This window comes from Trichosurus vulpecula, chromosome 3 (genome assembly GCF_011100635.1).
Source record: "Trichosurus vulpecula isolate mTriVul1 chromosome 3, mTriVul1.pri, whole genome shotgun sequence".
Lineage (NCBI taxonomy): Eukaryota > Metazoa > Chordata > Mammalia > Diprotodontia > Phalangeridae > Trichosurus > Trichosurus vulpecula.
The window spans coordinates 29,834,201-29,856,933 of record NC_050575.1 but is presented as its reverse complement, the minus strand read 5'-3'; the positions used below and the strand labels follow the sequence as shown (position 1 = coordinate 29,856,933).

General features: G+C 41.2%; 1 protein-coding gene across 1 annotated transcript; it reads left to right on the top strand.

The window, feature by feature from the left end:
- The first annotated feature begins 7,246 nt into the window (after positions 1-7,246).
- On the top strand, positions 7,247-22,206 carry CXCL14 (C-X-C motif chemokine ligand 14). The gene is made up of 4 exons (XM_036751038.1): positions 7,247-7,532; positions 8,092-8,197; positions 16,300-16,413; positions 21,046-22,206. Exons 1-4 carry the CDS (start codon positions 7,469-7,471, stop codon positions 21,059-21,061), a joined length of 300 nt encoding a protein of 99 aa, XP_036606933.1. The 5' UTR covers positions 7,247-7,468; the 3' UTR covers positions 21,062-22,206.
- Positions 22,207-22,733: the final 527 nt, after the last annotated feature.

The window sequence follows — 22,733 nt, the reverse complement described above, 5'->3', positions numbered from 1 at the left end:
TTTGTTTTTGACTACCTCCTCCCTCAATCTGCCCTTGCTTCTATCATCGCTTCCTCTTATTCCCTTCCTACTTTCCTGTAGGGTAAGATACACAACTGAGTGTGCATGTTATTCCCTCCTTAAGCCAAATCCGATAAGTGCAAGATTCACTCATTCCCTTTCACCTGCCCCCTCTTCCCTTCCATTATCATTGCTTTTTCATGCCACTTTCATGTGAGATAATTTACCTCATTTTATCTCTCCCTTTCTCCCCCTCCCAATATATTCCTCTCTCACCTCTTAATTTCATTTTTTTTCAGATTTCATCCCTTTATATTCAACTCACCTTGGGCCCTCTGTCTACATATATGTATATTCCCTTCAACCACCCTAATAATGATAAAGGTCTCACAAGTTACAAATATCATCTTTTCATGTGAGAATGTAAACAGTTCAACTTTAATAAGTTCCTTATGATTTCTCTTTCCTGTTTACCTTTTCATTCTTCTCTTGATTCTTGTATTTGAAAGTCAAATTTTCTATTCAGCTACAGTCATTTCATCAGGAATGCTTGAAAGTCCTCTATTTCATTGAAAATCCATATTTTGCCCTGGAGTTTTATACTCAGTTTTGCTGGGTAGGTGATTCTTGGTTTTAATCTTAGTGCCTTTGACCTCCAGAATATCATATTCCAAGCCCTTCATTCCCTTAATGTAGAAGCTGCTAGATCTTGTGTCATCCTGATTATGTTTCCACAATACTCAAATTGCTTCTTCTAGCTGCTTGCCATATTTTCTCCCTGACCTGGGAACTCTGGAATTTGGCCACAATATTCCTAGGAGTTTTCTTTTTGGAATCTTTTTCAAGAGGCAATTGGTGGATTCTTTACATTTTTTTCTATTTTACTCTCTGGTTCAAGAATATCAGGTCAGTTTTCCTTGATAATTTCTTGAAAGATAATTTCTAGGCTCTTTTTTGATCATCGCTTTCAGGTAGTCCAATAATTTTTAAATTATCTCTCCTGGATCTATTTTCCAGGTCAGTGCTTTTTCCAATGCAATATCTCACATTGTCTTTCATTTTTTCATTCTTTTGGTTCTGTTTTGTAATTTCTTGATTTCTCATAAAGTCACTAGCTTCTACTTGCTCCATTCTAATTTTTAAGGCTGTATTTTCTTCAGCAGTCTTTTGGGCCTCCTTTTCCATTTGGCTAATTCTGCCTTTCAAGGCATTCTTCTCCTCATTGGCTTTTTGGAGCTCTTTTGCCATTTGGATTAGTCTGTTTTTAAGGTAATACTTTCTTCAGTATTTTTTGGGTCTCCTTTAGCAAGCTGTTGACTCGTTTTTCACGATTTTCTTGCATCACTCTCATTTCTCTTCCCAATTTTTCCTCTACTTCTCTTACTTGCGTTTCCAAATCCTTTTTGAGCTCTTCCATGGCTTGAGACCAATTCATATTTTTCTTGGAGGCTTTCGATGTAGGATCTTTGATTTTGTTGACTTCTTCTGGCTGTATGTTTTGATCTTCTTTATCACCAAAAAAGATTCTATAGTCTGAGTCCTTTTACACTCCCTGCTCATTTTCCCAGCCAATTACTTGAGTTTTGAGCACTTTGATAGTGTATGACTGCTTCCAGAATGGAGAGTGCTCTGTCCCAAGCTTCAGGTTTTGCGCTGCTGTTTTCAGAGCTACTTCTAGTCACTGCAAGCTCTGCCACACCAGCACTCCTCCTCCCCCAAGGACCACCAACCAGAACTGTGACCCAGATCCAAGCAGGGCAAAGCAAGGGAACACTGCCTCGGCACCAGCAAAGAGATCCTGCACTCCCACTCTGATCAGCTGCCTCATTCCCCCCACTATCTGTGGGCCTACAGCTCCAGAAGCAGCCCCCACAGTGGCAGCTGCAGCCAACTCTGCCACCCTGAGGCTGGGGAGCTCACTTCTCTCACCCAGGTCCAACAGTTTTCCCACTGACCTGCTCCATTATCTTTGGCATTTCTGGGTTGAGAAGTCTGGAAACTGCCACAGGTGCCAGTGATTCAGGGCCCTGAGGCCTGCTCCACTTGGTCTACTCTGGCTTGGTCTCTTCTGGTACAGCCCAAGTTGGGCTGTGCTCTGCTCTCAGAACAGTGTAATAGACCCTTCCCAGCAACCATCCAGGCTGTCTTGGGCTGGAGACTTATTTCACTCTGTCATTTTGTGGGTTCTGTAGCTCTCAAATTTGTTTAGAGTCATTTTTACAGGTGTTTGGAGGGATTTGGGGGACAGCTCAAGCAAGTCCCTGTTTCCAAGCCGCCATCTTGGCTCTGCCTCCTGGAGCAAGTCATTTTAACCTTTCTTTGCTTCAGTTTTCTCAACTGTAAAATGAAAGTCATAATAGCACCTACCTCCCATAGGGTTGTTGTATGGATCAAATGAGATAATGTTTGTAAAAAGCACTTAGCAAAATGCCTAGCACATAGTAAGTGAGAGAGATAGATTAGATAGATAGACAGATAAATAGATATGCTTATCCCCTTCCCTTCCCATTGTCAATACTACTAGTTGGTATAGTGCTAGAAATGTTAGCTGCAGCAATAAGATGAGAAAAAGAAACTGATGCATAGATAAACAAAATTATTACTTTTGGCTGATGACATGACATACTTAGAAAACCCTAGAGAGTCAATAATTGAAATAAAAAATTCATCAAAGTTCCAGGATATAAAATAAATAATCACTATTGCTTTATATTACTAACAAAACACAGCAGGAGGGGATAGAAAAAATGCATGCAAAATAAAAACAGAATATACAAAATATTTGCCACTCCATTTACCATGACACACTCAAGAAATATATAAATCCAAATACAAAACACTCTGCAGAAATAAAAACAGACCCAAATAATTGGAGAAATATTCATTGCCCATGAGTAGATAGAGCCAACATAATAAAAATAAAATAACAATACTACTTAAATTTACTTATTCAGTGCTATAACATTACCAAAGGAATATTTTATAGATCTAGAAAAAATAGTAATGAAATTCATATGGAAGAACAAAAAGTTGAGAATCTCAAGGGTAATATTGTAAAAAGGTGGGAAGGAAGGGGGTCTATCAGTATCAGATCTCCAACCATACTACAAAGAAGTAATCATCAAACCAATGTGGCATTGTTAGAGGGGGGGATGGGAGAAGTGAGGAAAACAGGGTATGGGGCTGGGGAGGGAGAGAGAGAAAGAGAGATATTAAGTTAAGGCAGAGGAAAAGTCACTATTTAACAAAAACAGCTAGAAAAACTGAAAAGCAAGCAGTTTGGAAGAAACCAGGCATAAATCAACACCTCAATACAGATACCATGGTCAAATGATATATGACCTAAATACAAAAGGTTACATCATTAAACAACTTATAGGAGCAAGAAAGGAATTACCTTTCAAATCTATGAATATGGGAAGACTTTATGATGAAACAAGCAATTCAGAAGATTGCATTAAGATAAAATGAAAAATTTTGATTATATAAAATGACATTGGTTTCCTTGCTAGTCCTCTAAGAAGATGCTCCATCTCCAGGCATTTTCACTGTCCATCTTGCATACATAAAATGCTCTCTCTCCCTAATCCCCATCTCCTGGCTTACCTGACTTCCTTCAAGTCCCACCTTTTACAAGAAGCCTTCCTGATACCTCCTAATTCTAGTGCCCTCCTTCTGGTGATTCTATCCAGTATATCTTGAATGAAACTTGTATGTACATCATTATTTGCTTGCTGTCCCTCCCATTAGATTGTGAGCTTCTTGAGGGCAAGAATTGTGATTTAGTACAGTGCCTCACATATAGTAAGTAATTAATAAATGTTTATTCCCTAGCTGACACAAACTAATCTGATGTAGTTAAAATTAAAATGGAAACAGGTAACCGGGAAAGACTCTTTAGAGTAGGTTTTCTGATAAAAGTCCACATACAAGACTAAGAGTCATTCCCTCACTATATAAACAATCAAAGGGTATGAAAAAGCAAGTTTTAAAGGAAGAAATTCAAGCTATCTATAACCATATGAATAAATGTTCCAATTCAATACTGATTAGAAAATACATATTAAAGCAACTCGGAAGTCTAAAGGGGGTTGAAGGGAGCGGATAGGGAGACTGTGGGACAGAGAAAATAAATAAATGCTTTAGTCAAACAAATAAATTTAATTTTTAAAAAGAGGGGGAAAGAATGTAAAGTGAAGGAGACCCCCACTACCCTCATAAGGCAACCCAATCAGTTCTATTGTTGGGAAGACAACAATTGCCCTTGGACTGAACCTATCTGGCTTTCTGAAACTTTCACGCACTGTTCAGAGTGCTGTTCCCTGTGGCCAACTAGATCAAATGGAATCCCTGTTTCACAAGCCAATGCTTCAAATACTTGGAAGGCAGTTATGAAGCTCTTCTCTAAGTCTTTTCTTCTCCAGGCGGGACAGTCCAGCTTCCTCCACCTGTGCCTCCACTGGCATGGTGTCTAGCTGCCATACCATCCTCTTGATACACTCAATCTGCTCAATGAACTTTCTAAAGCATGGCATTTAGAAGTGAACTCCAGCAGAATCCAGCAGGATTATTTCCTCCAATCTTCTGGGCACCTATGCCCCACTTAGTGCAACTTAGATGGCATTAACTCTTCTGATGCCTAGAGAGAGACTGTGCTGCACAGTAGACAGAGAAGTAGGCACGGAGTCAGGGAAGCTAGATTTCAATCCTTCAATGCTTTGTAGTTGTGCAAGTAGGGGCAAGTCATTTAACTTCTCAGATCTTCTATTTCCACCTCTGTAAAATGAAGATAAAACACCTGCACTACCAACTTCACAGGATTGTTGCAAAGAAAGTATTATTAGAGGGTCCTAGATCTAGAGTCAGAAGGAATGGTGACTTGCCCAAGGCCACACTACTAATAAGTAGCATAAGTAGGATTACAACTTACATCCCATAAGATCAAGTTCAGGGAGAATATTTGGAGTTCTTTCCATTCTTTTTAGAGGCAGTCAGGTAGTGACGTGTATAGAGCCCTCTACCTGGAGTCAGAAAGACCTGAGTTTAAAACCCACCTCAGACACCAAGCTGTGTCATTTAAGCTGTCCGACTCAGGTTCTTCAACTGAAAAATAGGGGTAATGATAGGACCTGCCTCAAAGGAATATTTTTAAAGTGCTTAGCATGGTGCCTGGCACATAATAGGCACTTAATAAATGTTTGTTTTCTTCCTACTATACCTTACTATCTCCTAATTATATTGTAATATTGACTCAACAAGTTAGCACTAAGACCATAAATCTTTGTAGTCATGCCCACTCATCTTGTCTTTAAAAAAAAGACATTTTTATCTTGTTCATCTTTATTTTGCTTCCAGAGCATAGGACCTTTCATTGAATCCTGATAAATTGCATTTTATTAGATTTAGTCCACCATTCTAGCTTTTTAAATTTTATGGGATCCAGACACTGACATCTAATATATGTGGCTATCACTACCAGCATCATAGAGTCTTCCATAAACTTGACTTTATCCAAGTCATTGATAAAAAATATTAACCATCGCAGGCTTATCATAATAACCAAACCCATACTTCATTTCACTCCTGCTTTTTGAGATGCCTCTCTGCAACAGGGGTGCAGGGAATAGCAGCACACCTGGCTGGGAGTTGAAGCCTTGTTTCTAATCCTGGCTCTGAAACTAATTTACCGTGTAACTTTTGGCAAGTTCTTTCCCCTCTTTGCGATTCAGTTTCTTCCTCTGTAAAATGGGGATATTGGCCTAAAAAAGCTCAAAGGTGCTTTACATCATTAATGTCCTATATGTCCCTTGGGATTTCAGTGGATAGGGTGCTGGATTTGGAGCCAAAGGATTTTGGTTTGAACCTCTGCTCTGCCACTCACTAATTTATGTTATCTGTACAAGTTGGTTAACTGTTGGCTAAACTGTAAAATGATGGAGTTGGAATAGATGGCCTTTGCAAATTTAAATCTATGGTCCTACAATTCCATGCAGCAAACTCAATGTGTTTCTTTCCCAAGAACCAGGCCAGTAAACATTCTAGAATGCCCTCAACTGAAGCTAGTAACTTGTCTTAGTATTTCTAGAATATGCTCCAGCTTTGGCCAGTTCTTGTATGCCTGGGGAAAGCTACAGTAGCATGGCTTCTCCTAGACTTCCACCTGTCTGTGAGCTTTCAGGGGCTCAGATTGTCCTCTGTCACCCTCTCCGTAGTCCCAAACTGTATTCAGCTCGTGGGTCCCTCCTTCCAACAAAGTAGCTCCAAGATCACCACTCCTCCAGAAGAAAGGCAAAGGAGGTGTGTTCAGAGCCCTCAAATTCACAATGGAACATGCAACTGTGAACTCAGAAACGCAAGAAAACAAGAAAAAAACCCATTGATAATTAAAGGAATTTCTCTCCAGAAAGTCAATCTTCATTAAAAAAAAAAAAAAGTCATGCACAAGCAATGTTTAGGGCTGGAAGAGATCATAATGGTCACCTAGTCCACAGTACTGAGACAGAGAAACGAAGTGACTTGCTTAATATCACACAGGTAGAAACTGACACAGAGATTTGAATGCAGCTCCCGAGACCAGGTCCAGCACGGTTCCTTCCTACTGTACCACGCTAGCTTTCCACCCTTTATAGCCTGTAGCCAGATCTCTATTTTGGGGCATCATTCCCTCATTCACCCTCAGATTGACTAAGCACTTGACTCATAGCCTGGGTCAACTAGAGTTAAGTATTTTAAAAGTCATTTCCCTGCAGGTGAAGCCTCACCTCTTCCCCAGGCCAGGCTGGGGTCGCTCAATCCACTAGCATAGACTCGGTTTGTCCCCCCACTTCAAGCTTCGCGTTGTGGGAAGCAGCCCAGTTCAGTCCACCAACCCCAGGAACGGTCACAGACAGACCCACTCCGGAGCCTTGTAAAGAAGTGGTTACGTATAAACAGCCTCGAGCACGGACAGTGTAAGAAGCCCCAGCTCAGCAGTCACTTTGACACAAGTCCAAAGAACGACAAAGTCATCCCTAGGCTTTGATCTCCCACTCTCCCAGCGCCGCCCCCCCCCCCCCCAAAAGGAAGAAGGTGACAGAAATGATATGATTCGGGGACTGTTTGTATTATGGACCCAAACAGTCTGTGTGATCAGACAGGATTGGGAAGGTCTCCTCCCTCCTCCCCCCCCCCCCAACTATGTTGAGAAATTGCAGTGAGTCAGAGTTGTTCTGCATATTAATGAGTTCGCTGTGAGGGCAGCGGGAGCTGTTTTAAAAGAGGAGGAGAGCCGAGCTCTGGAGAACTGAGAGCTAGCGAGAGCGCACGGAGCAGATACGCAGGAGCTGAAACTGACCCGGGCGCGGGAGCACCAGAGACCTGCAACTCTCCCCAAAGCCGACCGCCCGAGCGCTCCGGGACCAGCGGCTACCGGGAAGCCAAGCGGGCAGCGAGATCTTCCCAGCTCCCTAGAGACACCTGGGCTCTGGTCATGAAGCTCTTGACAGGACTGCTGCTCCTGCTGCTCCTTGTGTTGTGCTGCGTCGGAGTGGAGGGTAAGTCCTGCGAGCCAGCCGAAAGCCCCCCAGTTTGGGGTACACACATACACACACACCACACCATACCACCACACACCACACCACACACCACACACAAACGTACGTCGTGACTGGCCCTCTCTGAGCTTTGGGGAGAGCGAGAGTTTGTATCTACTGGAACAAACCGGGTTTAGGCGAGGGAGGGGGGTGGGGAGGACGGACATTCGGTATGTCCTGATGGACTCCCCCGCCGATCCTGCCTTCATTCTTGGGTTTAAATAAATGTGGGAGCTTAGGGGGGGAATGAAAATGTGAATTTCAGGTTATTTAAATGTTGGCTTCCAAAGAGTGACTTTGGCCAAGTTTTGTACCTTAATTTCTCACAAGTTCCAGAGACGATCTCTAAACTGTGAGTCTGGGGAAGAAAGGGAAAGAAAAAGGGGGGAGGAGGAGGAAAGGGGCTAATCTATGTTCACCCTTTTCCATGCGAACTTAAACTTCGTGATGATGGAGCTGCCTGCTCGGTATAAGAGCCTACAGGTAAGGAACTCCGAACTTATCAGGCACTCTCCGGCAGGGTCAAAATGCAAATGCTCGAGGAAAGGACCAAAGATAAGATACAGCGATGTCAAGAAGCTGGAAATGAAACCAAAGTACCCGCATTGTGAAGAGAAGATGGTTATGTGAGTCTCACCTTTGCAACTTTATCTTGTCCTCATTTCTGTCTAACCCAATGCCCAAGCTCTATGTGTGTCTGGAATCGCTGTAAGAGCATGTTTCATGCCTTTTCATTCTTGTCCAAGCACAAACTGTAGGCAAGTGTGTTAAGCACCAGCATTTCAAACGAGCTACAATACCAGGCTAAAAGAAACTGTATTTTCCAAGGGACCCACAATCATGACAATATTTCTGGAGATGGGATGGGGTCCTTGGAAGATAAAAAGTTAAAATATTTGGTCCTTAAGTAGAGAATCACACACATAAGTTCCCGATAAAAAGACTAACAAGTTTATTTTTCTTGAAGCCAAAAGTAGGTTCTGTCTGTGTTTGAACCTATTGGAATGAGAATTAAAAGAAAATATGACAATTCATTCTTAGGCTCTTGTTTCCTTTATGCAGACATTTTTACCTTCATTGACAAATATATCATTCTCCCTCCTCTCTCCAGAGCATGATTTCTGTGATTCCTTTTAACAAAGAATGAGAGAGAGAGAGAGAGAGAGAGAGAGAGAGAGAGAGAGAGAGAGAGAGAGAAGGAAAGAGTACCGTTTAGCAAAACTAACCAACCAACCCATCATCAATGGAATCTGATAGTTTGTTCAATTTTCATAGCCTTAGTCCAACTCTACAAGAAAAAAAAAGTAGAGGGAAGGAAGAAATTGTATTTTCTCCCCCCCCCAAAAAAAAGATTTGTTCTTTGGGACCAAACTTGATTTTTAGAATTGCATAGCATTTAGTTTCATGGAATACTTTTATTGTTATTTCCACCACCATGGCCACCCATTTCCATTGTTATAACCACCGTATATTGTTTTCCTGGTTCTGCTTACTTCGTTTTGAATCCTATAAGTCCCATGCTTCACAGAGACTTTTTTAATACCAGAAAATGTCTTCAGAGGAATTCAATTTTCTACAACTGATTCAAATTTACTTTTAGAATGGTTCCTACTAATCAGCTGCAAAATATGTGCTTCCCTAAGGAATGCATCTGTAGCTCCTGTGGCAAAATCCCTTGCTCAGGATAACATTCGATAGAGCTGTCTCCGTGCATGTTGAGAATGCTGAAAATATTTTAAAAACTGGGGCAGACTGAAAGAACACAAAGTTTCCTTGCTCTTCTCTTTCAAATTAACCACTTGGGGCCAAAACAACTATTTCCCCATTAGTCAACTCTTGGCCAAGAAGGGAGTCCTTGGCAAAGTAGAACTCAAATATTTGCCACTGATCAGTCACCCCTTCTTTCACCCCAGAAACAGTCTGGATAGGCACTGTCTAGCTCAGCCAGGTCCCCGATGGGCCCCAAAGGGCTTCTGAGATCTTTACGGCCAATATTCACAACCTGAGACTTAAAATGTGTTAGTGAGTTTGGGGAAAACTCAAAAAATCTCCCTGCTTAGGCTGTTTCTCCCCACCCCCACCCCTCTTCTCTTTACTCCTATACCAGCCCAAAGAAAATGCCCAGAAAAGCTTCTAACTGGGCTTTGTCTTGAGACTGAAGAACTAAATAGCTTGGAGGAAAAGAGGAATGGACACAAGACCTTCCTTTCTTCAAATCTGGTAGTATAAAATTAAAAACCAAGGATTCCACTTAAGGTGGACTCTTGTATGCTCTGCTACCTTTACAAGGGAAATGTTAGTATACTTGATTCTCAGTCATCACTTTCCAAAGACCATAATTTGTGTTTTCATTTATACTTCAGAAGCTAAAAGTTGGGGCATTAGATGCAATAGAATCTCAGTTTAAAAGAACCCTCGATGAACAATGCTTTGCTCAGAGTATTCCCTAAATAAACGTTTGATGAATGAATGAAGAAATGAGTGAATGAGCTGGATTCTAGAGGGAAATAAGATGGTACTGTGTCATTTTGTTGTGTTTTCCTGTACTCTCCTTTTAACTGAAAATTATGACATAAGATTATATTAAGGAATCAACATAAATCAAATTTCTAGTGTTAACCTTGACAGAAATAATTGCCGATCAGAATAATAGCCCTGCAGACCAGGAAAAAAAAGCTACAACACTAAACAAAGAATTATTTTCAATAGACTTTACCTATGTAGGCAACAAAGAGACCTAATAGATTCTAGAGATATTTTTGAAGCAAAGAAGTTTCCTGGCTCAGCCAGAATGAATCAAAAAATTTAAGCAATTGGAGTTTCCACCCTCACACATTCCCTTATTACTCCAATTAATTAGGTTTGGGTGGCAGCAAGCCGACTTTCACTTACCTCATTGCACCTCAAAGAGATTCAGGGAGGGAGGTGAGCTAAGTACTCTTCACATCACAGTGGAGTCAAGGGCCTTGTGTAGTTGATCATAACTTGTGGCCTCTCCAAACAGAGCCAGAGCCCTCCAGGAAAGGCTATGAGAAACAAGTGCAAGTTTAGTTGTGCCTTTCCAGGTCACTCATGGGACTAGTTCCCCAAATCTGAAAGGGAGTAAGTACATTTTACAAAAACATTTCTTTTAGGAAGAATTGAAGTCTTACAAACCTGAATGAGTTCAAATCTCAGGCCTGTGAAGGTCTCTAATGCTCTGGTTGAAAGTCTTCCTTTGATTCCTCCTGGACGTGACCCCGGCTCCTCCAAGGTTATAACAGGGGAACTCAAGCTCTAACACGTCCTGCCATGCTGGAAAGATTTCAAATATAGGCCAGTAATGAACTGACTGTGGGTCTGTCCTCCAGGGACCAGCCTAGGAAGACTCACCATGGGACCAACTTTCATATGGTGGATTATTTGGCAACATCCCCTTTTAAAGGCCAATCACAAAGTCAAGATCATGATTAAGGCACCAACAGCTCCTTGAAGTTGAAAGCTTCCTCACAACAAGGCCTCTGATGAGAATAGTGTAAATTTTTTTATAGTTGAGGAAACTGAGTCTCAGAGAAGTAAAGTGTAACTGAGCCAGTATTCAAATCTAGATCTTCTAACTCAAGGCCAGATTCCAACCTGCTACGCTGCTTCTCCAACTAAAACTTGGAAAGAGGCAGCAAGGATTTAGGAATACCTAAAACAGTTCCATTCCTAGGATTAGGGGCCAAGAAAGAAATGCAACAGGTATTTATTTCTGGGTACCTGATACTGTACTACGCACTGTGAATTGTAGGAGAAATTACAGGATTGCAGAATGCCAGAGTCTAGGGATCATCACATCCCACCCCCTCATTTTACAGATGACTCTTAGAGGAAGCCTAAGAAAATTGCCCCAGAGACATACAGCTAGGATGGTTGGAGTGCCAAGATTTCTGAATGTGGAGTCATGGGACCTTGTCTGAATCCAGCTCTGCTACCTACTAGCTGGGTGATCTTGGGCAAATCACTCTCCAAGACTCAGTTTCCTCATGAGAAAAAATGAATCTCCAAGGTCCGCTCCTGTTCTACATCCTATCCAGCTCTATTCCTTGCTTAAACCCAGGTGTTCTAAAGTCCAGTACTCACGGCCCCTGCCCACAAGAAATTAGAGGAGAGATAAGGCTAACTCAGATGAAAGAAATAGTAGAAACAGTAGTTCCTTCTCATATTGTTCCCTACATTTGATGTCATTAGCCAGCAAAATACATAGTACCAAAAAGAGCTAAGAGTAAAAGTCCGGGTCCCTGCCCCCAGAGTGGGAGCTTTGGATGGGGACACAAGATAAACATAGAAGAAACAACTAGAGAATATAAACGAGCTAAGGAGGAAGAAAGCAATTTGCTCGTGAATACTGAAACTCTCTCAACAGAACAGATGAAACTATCCAGAATAGCTTTCATTTCAATAACAGGACTCAATATTCGTAGTATTTGCGTCTATGCAAGTTCTTGGGGTCTGTCCCTTTGGTCCTGCTACTATAATCTGGTCCTCCACCTACTGGACCAACTTTGTCTCCTCACGTTCCTCTACACAGACTCTTCACCCCAACCGGCACAGGCTGATCACTGTCCCCTAAACAAAACTTGTGCTTGCTCATTACTCTCTTTGTTCATGTTGCTTCCACTTGCCTGGGATATTCTCCCCACCGGTACAAATTTCTCACATCCTTTAGGGCTCAAGTTAAGATCATTGTATTTAGAACTGGACCTTTGACCTTTTTTTGTTATTGTTCACTTATGTCCTACTACTGTTCGCGGCCCCATTTGAGATTTTCTTGGCAAAGATACTGGAGTGTTTGCCATTTCCTTCTCCGGTTCATTTTACAGATGAGGAAACTGAGGCAAACTGAGGGTTAAGTGACTTGTGTAGTGTCACACAGCCACTAAGTGTCCACTGCTGGATTTGAACTCAGGTCTTCCTGACCCCAGACCTGCAGCTCTATCCACTGCTCCAGTTAGCTGCTACCTTAAACCTTAACAATCCTTTACTTCACAGAAGGGGAATCTCAGGCCAAGGGAGGGATTGAGACTTGCCCAGGATCACATGATGACTAAGAGCTAGGATTCAAGTCCAGGTCTCCTGATTCCAAATCCAGCCAAGATTTTCTTGGCCTTCACAACCCACGTGACCCCTCTTCCTCTCCGCGTGCTCCTCCAGCTCTTGCTGTCTTTTTACTCCATTTACCATGTTCTGCCTTGCATAGTCCATTGCTGCCATGGGAGATAGTCTTGCTGCCCCAAGCTGTAAGCTTGCTGAGGGTAGTTCCCTTCTGTTGTATTTCTCTCTGTGCCCTAAGTTCTGAGCACATTAGGAAGCATTTGGCAGATGTTCCATAAATATTTAATTGATTGGCATGAAGGCAGAAAGTCTGTGGCAGTGCCTAATTCTTATTTCCCCACCACTACATTGAGATGGTTGGGATCAAAGAACACCTTATTTTGTGTTTCAGGATCCTAATTCATTCAGATGAGTTCCAAGTTCAGTAGGAATTAGTTTAGTCAACAACTTGGAGCTGAGGCTCTGCAAATATAGACAAAAAATTACCTCTCTTGTATAATAGAAGGAGAACCACGTTTGAGCCAGAAAACATGGGTCGGAATCCTAGCTCTGCTGTTTGCTAACTTGGTGACTTAGAGAAACTCCCTCTGCCTCTCTAGACCTCAATCTTCTCAGCTGTAAAACTGGGGAGTTGAAGTGGATGCTATCTAATGTCCTATCTAGCTTTGTCATCATCATATAAGTCTACGATCTCTATCTGTTCCTCATTTCCCCCCACTAACCCAGGCCTAAGGCAGGTAATCTTTGATTTCTGCTACATCTCCTGCACATTGGACATAACCAACCCAAAGAATAATGCCTGAATTCCAATCTGAACAAGGGATGGTTTTCTAACTGCTGAAATCTTTTCATTCTAATCAGTTAAGTTAAACAACTATACATCAGATTTGTATTAAATACCAAACACTGCACTAGGTGCTGGTGATACAAGGCCAAAAAACAAAACCAAACCAAAAAATCCCTGTCCTCAAGGAGCATATGCACTAAAATTGAGTTTCCCTCCCAGAGCGTACTCCCAGCATCCACCAAAAAAAATTCCTTCCATGCAAAACATTCTGGGAAATGTGCTCATTTACTGTATGACCTTTGTACTGACTTCTAAAACACCCAGTCTTAGATGGTAAAATATTACTTTATCACAGGGTGTTACTGTGAATATAGAGAAAGCAATGCCTCAGGATAGTGCCTAGGCCTGTAATTTCACTAATAGGAGTAAAATCTTTCTACTAACATAGGTTGGCACCTGCTTGGCAGACCATCATCTTAGATTAGAGAGACGCTTAGGGCACTAAGAGCTTAAGTAACTTGCCCAAGGTCACACAGACAGTATATTTCTGAGGTGGCACTTGGATACAAGTCTTCCTGACTCCACGGCCAGCTTTCTCTCCAATGCACTCTTGCTATCTCTTATATTAAACATATATACATATATGAACATAAATACATACATGCATATCATATAGGAATCTATGTATATACCTATGTAGCTATGCCTATACATATACATGCATATGTACTTATATGTCTATACAAACATATACATGTGTGTGCATGTGTGTATATACGTGTGTGTGTACATATATATAATTTTATCCTAGTAAACAAAAACCTAGTAAGGTAAATATTACAGTTGCCAATTTTATCCCCATTTTAATGATGCAGAAACTGAAGTAAAGTGATGCTGCTTAGCTAGTAGGTGTGCAAGCTGCAGTGCCAGTGCAAACCTCCAGTTTTCTACAATTACAGACTTTCATCCACATCCATAATACGGACCCCTAAGCCTGCATTAGCTATGCAGCACAGTGGTTAGAGGGCTAGGCTTAGAGTCTGGATGACTTGAGTAAAATCCTGCCTCAGATACTTAACTGTCTGTCTAACTTTGGGCAAATCACTTAGTCACTTTTAGCCTCAGTTTCCTCAGCTGTAAAATGAGGGGGTTGGACTTAATGGCCTCTAGGGTCCCTTTCACCTCTAAATCTATAATCCTATAATTAATCTTCTTGGCTCCTCAGAAGTCAAATGGGACTAACTGGATGCCTCTTCCCAGGAGGAAGCAATGGTCAGTTTGAAGCAACTGCTCCTTCTGCTCTGTTAGCAGATGGAGAGTTTGAAATATAATCGAATATGTCACCTCTACCTATCCTCAAACACTGAAGAACATCACTGTTGACACTAGGCCAAATATAAACCTCAAGGACTTCTCAGAGAATACAGTTTGGAAGTTCAAAAAAGAATGCGTACAGCAGTTATCACCACAGTTGTAGACACTGGTGTTTTGGTTCCTGATCACAAACCCAACATTTGAGGGAACCTTCCATCAGGGCCCCCTGCTGAAGCAGAATCTTGGGCAAGATAGCCCATAGGCCTCATTTTGTGAAGCTAATGATTATCATTATGATTTCTGCTGCATTGATACCTCCTAATACAGACATTTCTCTATTTCAGCAAAAGAGGCATCACTGAAAAAATATGGGTAAATTGATTTCTATAAATTGAGCCCTATCTTAAATGTTTCGGTGCTCCTTGCTTAATGAAGCCTGAGGTTCTCAGTAGGAACCTTCTGGAGAAACAAAAAGCCATTTTTTAATGTACACCATTTGTCAGTCCTTTCTCTTCTACCAGACTGAATTTTTTATAAACACTATTGGATTTCTTTGAAGTTCACCCCACTTGCGTATGACCAGCTCTTTGCTGCTTATCACTGTCAAAGACAGAGATTCATCTTAGGACCTGGAGCCATAGAGTTGAGTAATCTGGGGTCCTGCAAAAAGTCCCACCCAGCCTCACCATTAGCTTAGCCACAAAAGGCCTTCCCTAAGTCTTTCAGTAGGGTACCAAGTAAGTCATTGTAGATGTTGAGAGGGGAAGAGAGAGAGGATACACGAGTAACTGGATGGGGTGAGGTAGGGAGTATGAGAGAGAAGACCACAAGGAATATGACCTAATGTCATCTCAGACTGGATGGTCTATCGGGTCCTTTCTAGTGATTTGGCTGAAGACTTTCCTGCAAGATAGCATATTCACAAGTTTACAGACCTGCCACAGGCAAAAGGCTTCTGGAGAGGAGAACATAAAGGGAATGGGGGGGGGGGAGGTCCTCCAATCAGGTGCAGGACTCCTCACATTACAGGGTGATTCCATTGAGACTTGAGAAGTTTACAAGCTACAGCCAAACCCTTGCTGCCACAAAGCTCATAAGAAACCCAGTTCATCCCTCAATAGACTATTCCACGTTAAAAAGTCCATCTACTATATGCTTTCTGCAAGGTGAAATAAAAATTCTATAATCAAAATGGCTCACAGAACAATTTCAGACTTCACTGAAACTTTTTAAAGTCTCAGAGATGCAGAGCAGAAACCTTCCCCTCCACATGTATTTGCCATTCCCACAATGCCCCTTACTGTACTAGAAGGGAGAGCTGGGATCTATCTACCCCGCCTGCCTCCTGCCCACTGCAGTGCTTTGCCTATTTCCTCTCCTCCTCCACTGAAGGCAGGACAATAGCTGGTAGCCAGTTCACACATTCTAATGAATGAACTCTCATTATTCAGCATTCCGCAGAGGCTGACCTCACCCGCCTCAGGCAGGTGCTGAGAGGGATTGGAAAGGACTAACCTCTCACACAGGCTGCTTTTCCAAACTCTATTACAGCATCACTACCAAGAGTATGTCACGGTACCGGGGACAAGAACACTGCCTACATCCCAAACTCCAGAGCACAAAGAGATTCATCAAGTGGTACAACGCGTGGAATGAGAAACGCAGGTGAGTTTCAAGGAGAAGCCCTGTGTAGGGGAAAGAGTAGTTTTGCGTTTAAAGAGCTCAGTGACCCTGGGTGAATCTTGGCCTCAGTTTTCACATCTGTAAAATAAGGGAATTGGACCAGATTCTTCATTCATTCAGTAGAATTTTTTTAAACACCTGTACTAGGCTAAATTCTGGGGGAGATATAAAATTTCAATTAAAGGATCTCTGCTTTCCTGAGGTCACAGGCTAGTAGAATAAGACTCAAAAATAAAATTACATGTATAAGCACATTAGAAAGTTGCAAGTCAAAGTGCTATGTAAAGTCTAAGGATAAAAGTCTTCACTAGAAGAGGTGGCATTTGAGCTGGTTCATATGATTCCTAGGAAATAAAAACTGCTCATACTTATAAAGTACTTTAACCTCAGCACTGTATTTTAGATAGATTGTTAAATTGGATCCCCATAGCAACTTGGAGAGGTATGAGCTATGCTTTCCCTCTTTTATAGATGAGAAAACTGAGGCTCATGGAAGTTAAGGGACTTAACTCAGATCTGAAGTAGTATTCAACACATTAAAAAAAAAGGAACAGGACATTCAGGTATGAGAAATAGAATGAACAAATGCACAGAGGCTGGAAAATGAAGACAGAGATCCAGTTTGACTGGAGCAGGGAGTGTGTAGATGAGAATAATGTGAGATAAGGCTGAAAAAGATAAGATGATGCTAGATTATAGAAAACCTTAAATGCCAAGGGAAAGTATTTGAACTTTACTCAATAGAGAGTAGATTCCTTCTAATTCTAACAGTGTATTATTCTATGAGGTGTAAAGTTGGGATTTTGGAAATCAGGAGAAGTAACAATAATCCTATTTTTCATGGTGGTAGTATGGAACTGACATATATGTAGCACTTTATTACAAAGAACTGTATGTACTTTGCTTCATTTGACACTCACAGCAACCCTGTGAAGTGCATTAACAAGTATTATTTTGCAAATGAGGAAACTGAGATAGAAGGGTTAAGTGCCTTTCCAGCACTTCAGCACAAGTCATCCCACGTGAGTCTGTTTCACCTATGGCAGAGGCCAGTCTGGAGCTGAGAAGCAGAAAGGAGGGAAGAAGGAGGTGAACTAGACACCTGTGGAACAAATGTTCCTTTGCACATAGGAGCCCTTTATACTCAGCCACCTGCATGAAACTGCCACAGTGGAGCACTTGATGCTCAACTTTGCCCCCATCTGCAATAGGGGTCCAGAGACCTGAGCCTTATTCCTAGAATAAATTCTGTGGGACTGACTGCTCAAGTACTGCCATTATATGCAGAAGGTCATTCTCAAAGATGGAGTCTTGAGCACAGTGCCAATACCTGGGCCTACATATTCTCCCTCAAAACTGCCCAGTCTGCATTAGCTCAAAATAGCAAATACTGATGGTAAGAGTTTATTTTCTGGAAACCTGATGGGAATAAAGCTTTCTTTTCTGGGCTTTCCCTAGCTAAGCCAGAAAAGTCTTGGAAATGGATTGTCCTCCTCCCAATTTTCACAGCAACCAACATGAAAAAGCTTAGCCTCTCTGTCACCTGCAGGGATTGCTGAGAACGTTTCTGGTTGCTTTGAAGCATTCAGTGAAGTTTTCCCCCATGTTCTCCCTAACCATCTGGACCAAAGATTTCATTTGGGGAAGGGAGGGTAACCCAGACTTGTGATATCATTGATAAAGCTAACTCCTGGTGAGGAAACTCTCCATGCATAGCAGCAACTTATAGTGTGAGAAGGTCACCTGGGAAAATTGAGAGGTGATTCACCCAAGATCACACAATGGGTATTTATCAGAAGGGGTACTTGAACTCTGGTCTTTCTGATTCTGATGCCCAGCTAGACCATGCAGGCTCTCAAAGATCTCATTAATTCAATTCAGTTCATGTGTTAAATTACCTAGCGTGTGCAGACCATTCATTTGACTCCCTTATTTTACAAATGGGGAAACTAGTTGACAGAGGGAATTAGAACCCAGGTCTGTCAGCCTTCAGTCGAGGGCTTTTTGCATAGCATTGTGCTGTCTCTAATCTTCTGCTATGTCAACTGGGACCTACCCTGTGGTAGGCACACAGAAATACTGGAGGACTGCTATTGACCAAAGACCAAGAGTCCTTAGAAAATTAGTACATTAAAGTAGAACTTAATAGCTATTCACCAAGATAAGAATTCAACATTTAAAACAATTAGTCATTTCCTTCATACAGTGTGGTGCCATGGAAAGGTTGCTGGACTCAAAATCAGAGGGCCTTGGTTCTGATCCCAGCCCTGCCATTTACTGCCTGTGTAACCATAGGCAAGTCTCCTATGAACTCTTGGGACCTCAGTTTCCTCAGCAGTAAAATGGGAGAGTTGGACTATGATCCTTTTCAACTTTTAAGTATATAATCAATGCAATCATGTGATCCTATGAGCAGGCTGATAAGGATAGGAATTGTGTGTATGCATGTAAATAATTATATTGTACATAAATACATGTATACATGTGTATCATATATAATACCTGTATGTATGTACATGCACGTAAATATGCCTATGTACATACATATATGTTTTGAATAGATGTGTCTGTATACACTTATGGTTTTGAGGAAACAGAGTTCAAATCCAGACTCAGATACTTACTAGCTGTGTGACTCTGATAAGTTCACTTAACCTCTCTTTGCCTCAGTTTCCTTAATCGTAAAATGAGGATTGAGAGTGTGGTTGAGAGGCTCAAATGAGATAATAATTGTGAAAATGTTTAGCATAGCACCTGGCACATAATAGATGCTTAATAAGTGTCATTGTTTTCTTTTCCTTCCTTCCTTCCCTCCTTCTTTCCTTCCTTCCCTCCTTCCTAAAGAGAAATAACTGAAACCTAAAACTTCCAAAATACTTCCAAAGACTATTTGCTGTATCTTCTCTCTCTCCTATTTCCTCTCTTTCTCTCTGTCTCTGTCTCTATCTGTCTCTTCCTCTGTCTCTCTCCTTCTCCCTCCCCTCCCTCCCTCTCTCTGTCTCTCTGTCTCTGTCTCTCTCTCCCTCTCTCTCTCTCTCTCTCTCTCTCTCTCTCTCTCTCTCTCTCTCTCTCTCTCCATTAAGCAGGACACTTCATTAGAAGGAAAAGGAAAAGGCAGTAAGATTTTTCAAAATATTCCAAGACAGATCAATAAAGCTTTCCAGACAAACGATTTGAATACTAAAATTATTTTCTTACCTAGATGTTTTCTTGTCAACAAACTCACTTTGTTATAAATTTTTACCAATTTCTAAAAGCTGTAGCTCTTTGTTTATTTAAAAAAAACTCTCAGGGATGACAGCACTTTTCTTCTCCATCCCTATAGGTGATGCCCCTCTACACCACTAGCAATCCTGGGGTTTCTGTAAATTCTACCCTTCATTTTGCCCCCACAGCAGCAACCATTTAGGACTATGGAAGAAGCCCCATCTCACTTTGGTCCTAGATTATTCTTGAGGTCTAACTCTAAAATCATGTGATTAAATCTCTAACAAACAGACCAGAACTCAGCCCTCCGTATGAATGTTGTCATCCTCAGAGGCATCTCCTTGGAAGACTACACACTTATTCCTGCGGTACTGTCACTGCTTGGGTCACATATTAATTCCCCTTTGGGGCCTGGCTCCAGAGCCTATTTATTGTCTTCATACCATATGGGCTTCTATGAAGGTTCTATATAACTAGCAATTCTGATCCTGAGGCAAGCAAGACTCCAGGATCAAACCATAATTAAGACAAATTCAGTTGAGTGGGAGAAGATAGTTAATACAGTGGTTCACAGATGGTCATTACTAAAATGCCTGCCTGTTATAGGGGTTCCTATTTGAATGAATTATTCTTGCTAACTAGGTGTTAAATCCAGTAGTTTCTAAAACAACCCACGTGTTAAACTTTTACTCCCTTAATTTTGTGATGCCCTAGGGCACAACCCCAATTGCACTGCCTTAGTAATGGAACTAGACCCACCTCATCTGAGATTCAAACCACTATTTCCTAGGTCCCTCGCAAATCTTATTCAAGCAACCTGTCTCCTTCCAATAATCCAATTCACTCTCAAAGGAGGAAGGTTTACCCCATTAATGCAATTCCGACAAAAATGAGTCACCAGGTAGGATGGCTCTTTCAGCCTTGAGCCTGAGCAGTTAGCTGCAGCACCATTAAAATATGTGTCTAGGTTCCCAAGGGGACTACTTTGAAAAGGACAGCATTCATTTAGATAAGTTCTTTTCCCTCTGTAGACCTCAGCTTCCTGTTCTGTAAAATGGGAGGGTATGGGCAGTTGGACTGGATAACTTATAAGGCTAATTAATCAAGCAAGCATTTATTTAGTGCTAAAACTATGCTAGACACTTGGGATTCAAAGGTCCCTTTCAGGTCAAAGTTCTAGCATGTTTGTTAAAACAACAGTGCTTTACAGGATTCATGCATCAGCAAGACTTAATAGACTAAAGTATTTGAACATTAGGAAATAAGAGAAAGAGCCTGCTCCTGAAACCGAATCTGTCACTTCCCCATAACAGAAACCACTCCTTAAGACTCATGGGGTTTTGCCATATTCCATCTAATGGTCAAAGTCAGTGCATTGAGTGACCTATACCTGTTTTTCCTTTCCAGGGTCTATGAAGAGTAAAACAAGAAAATCCTAATAAAAAAGTCAGAAATTTTTGGAAGACTTGAACAAAGGACTCTACAAAAAAAACTTTCTTTCTCACAGACATGACACAAATTATATATTGTTACAAAAAGCACTTTTTACCAAGGGTCAGTTTTTACATTTTATAGCTGTTCGCAAAAGGCTTCCAAGTGTCCTAACTGTCTCTTGCGTTTCAGAGCTCACAACTGTCTGCTTTTTACTGAATTTGGGAATCCATGCCTTTCATTTTTTTAAAAATGCCTTTTTGTATTCATTCATCCATCACTATGATTGCAACTGAGCTTTATAAGCTCATTAGCTGAACAAATAATCTGTGTGGTGGTGTTCCGTAGTAGTGCTCTGTTATTTGTAGCCCTAGGAAGATTTCCACTTCTGATTTCATGGTGACTTTCCACAGAGGGGAGAAGGCACATAGCTTCCAGTGTACCTGCCATGATAATGTGTTGTTGTGCGTCTATGCAATATGGGCCCACACAGCTGGCAGGACTGAATGAGCATCACTCTTGCATATGTTCTTTGCTGATTGCCAGGGAAATGCTTAATTCCCCCAGTTAATTTTTACACATATTAGAAATGGGGATAATCCAAGCTAAATTCATGTCTAAGGAGGATGCTGGATTCTTCTCACATCATGAGGGGATATGAAAGGTACACTGCTCCAATCTCAAGTATTTTATGCTTCAAGAACAATAGGTTTGCTAGCTTTCTTAGTAAAAATCTTTCAAGGAAACTTTATCCATACATATATGTATATACATACATATATGTACATATATATACACACACATGACATGTACACAGCACACAAATACACATGCATACAAAGAATGTGACCTACCCCCCCCCAGACCAGAAACACACACACATTCTCTGTCATTGTGAATGTAATGCTTCCATGGTTAATAGTACAGTTCTCTCTTTTTTAAAAATAAAGTAACCAAACTACGTTTCCCTTTGTAAATATGCTGTAGGCAAACTGTGTATCATGTTCTTCTAGTATCATGTATTACATCATGAAGTTATCATATGCTATTTAAATGTCGGAAATAATTAGAATTGCATGCAGTTTTCATATTCTTTCTAAGACAAAAGAAAAAGTAATAAAATATATTTAAAATGTACCCAACTGTGGAACAGTGAAGTTTGCTTTGCTTTTTTTTTTCCTTTGAACTATTGTAATTACATAGAGGCAGTGTAGCATAGTGGATAGAACACTGGACTTAAAGTCAGAAAGACCTGAGTTCAAATCTCACCTCTGAGACTCACTATCTGTGTGACCCTGGCAAATTACTTAATCTCTGTGAGCTTCAATCAGCTCCTTACTACATCTACTAAGTCACGGACAGGTCACAATCTATTGATGGAGGAAGTTCCCAGGCAAGGAGTCACCTGTGCCCACAAAAATCATAGATCCTTTGCATACTCACACGTATAATAATGACAAAACATTTACCATATTGTGGATGTTTAGTGTTTCTGAGAGGAAGTGCTATTACGAGAGCAAAGCTGGAGTTCTGTAATGCAACAATAAAACTGTGTTCATGGATTGGCTGAAAATATCATTAAAAGCAAAATTTCTACTGATAGGAAGCTAGTGTATAAAGGTACATAGCTACTCATGTACCAAGAAAGAAACGAAGGAGAAACA

Excerpts from the sequence above, each read along its gene's own strand:
- CXCL14 (XM_036751038.1), top strand. The coding sequence starts at position 7,469 with ATGAAGCTCTTGACAGGACTGCTGCTCCTGCTGCTCCTTGTGTTGTGC. Across the intron at positions 7,533-8,091 it reads GTGCTGCGTCGGAGTGGAGG|GGTCAAAATGCAAATGCTCG; the intron begins GTAAGTCCTGCG and ends ACTCTCCGGCAG. Across the intron at positions 8,198-16,299 it reads TGTGAAGAGAAGATGGTTAT|CATCACTACCAAGAGTATGT; the intron begins GTGAGTCTCACC and ends ACTCTATTACAG.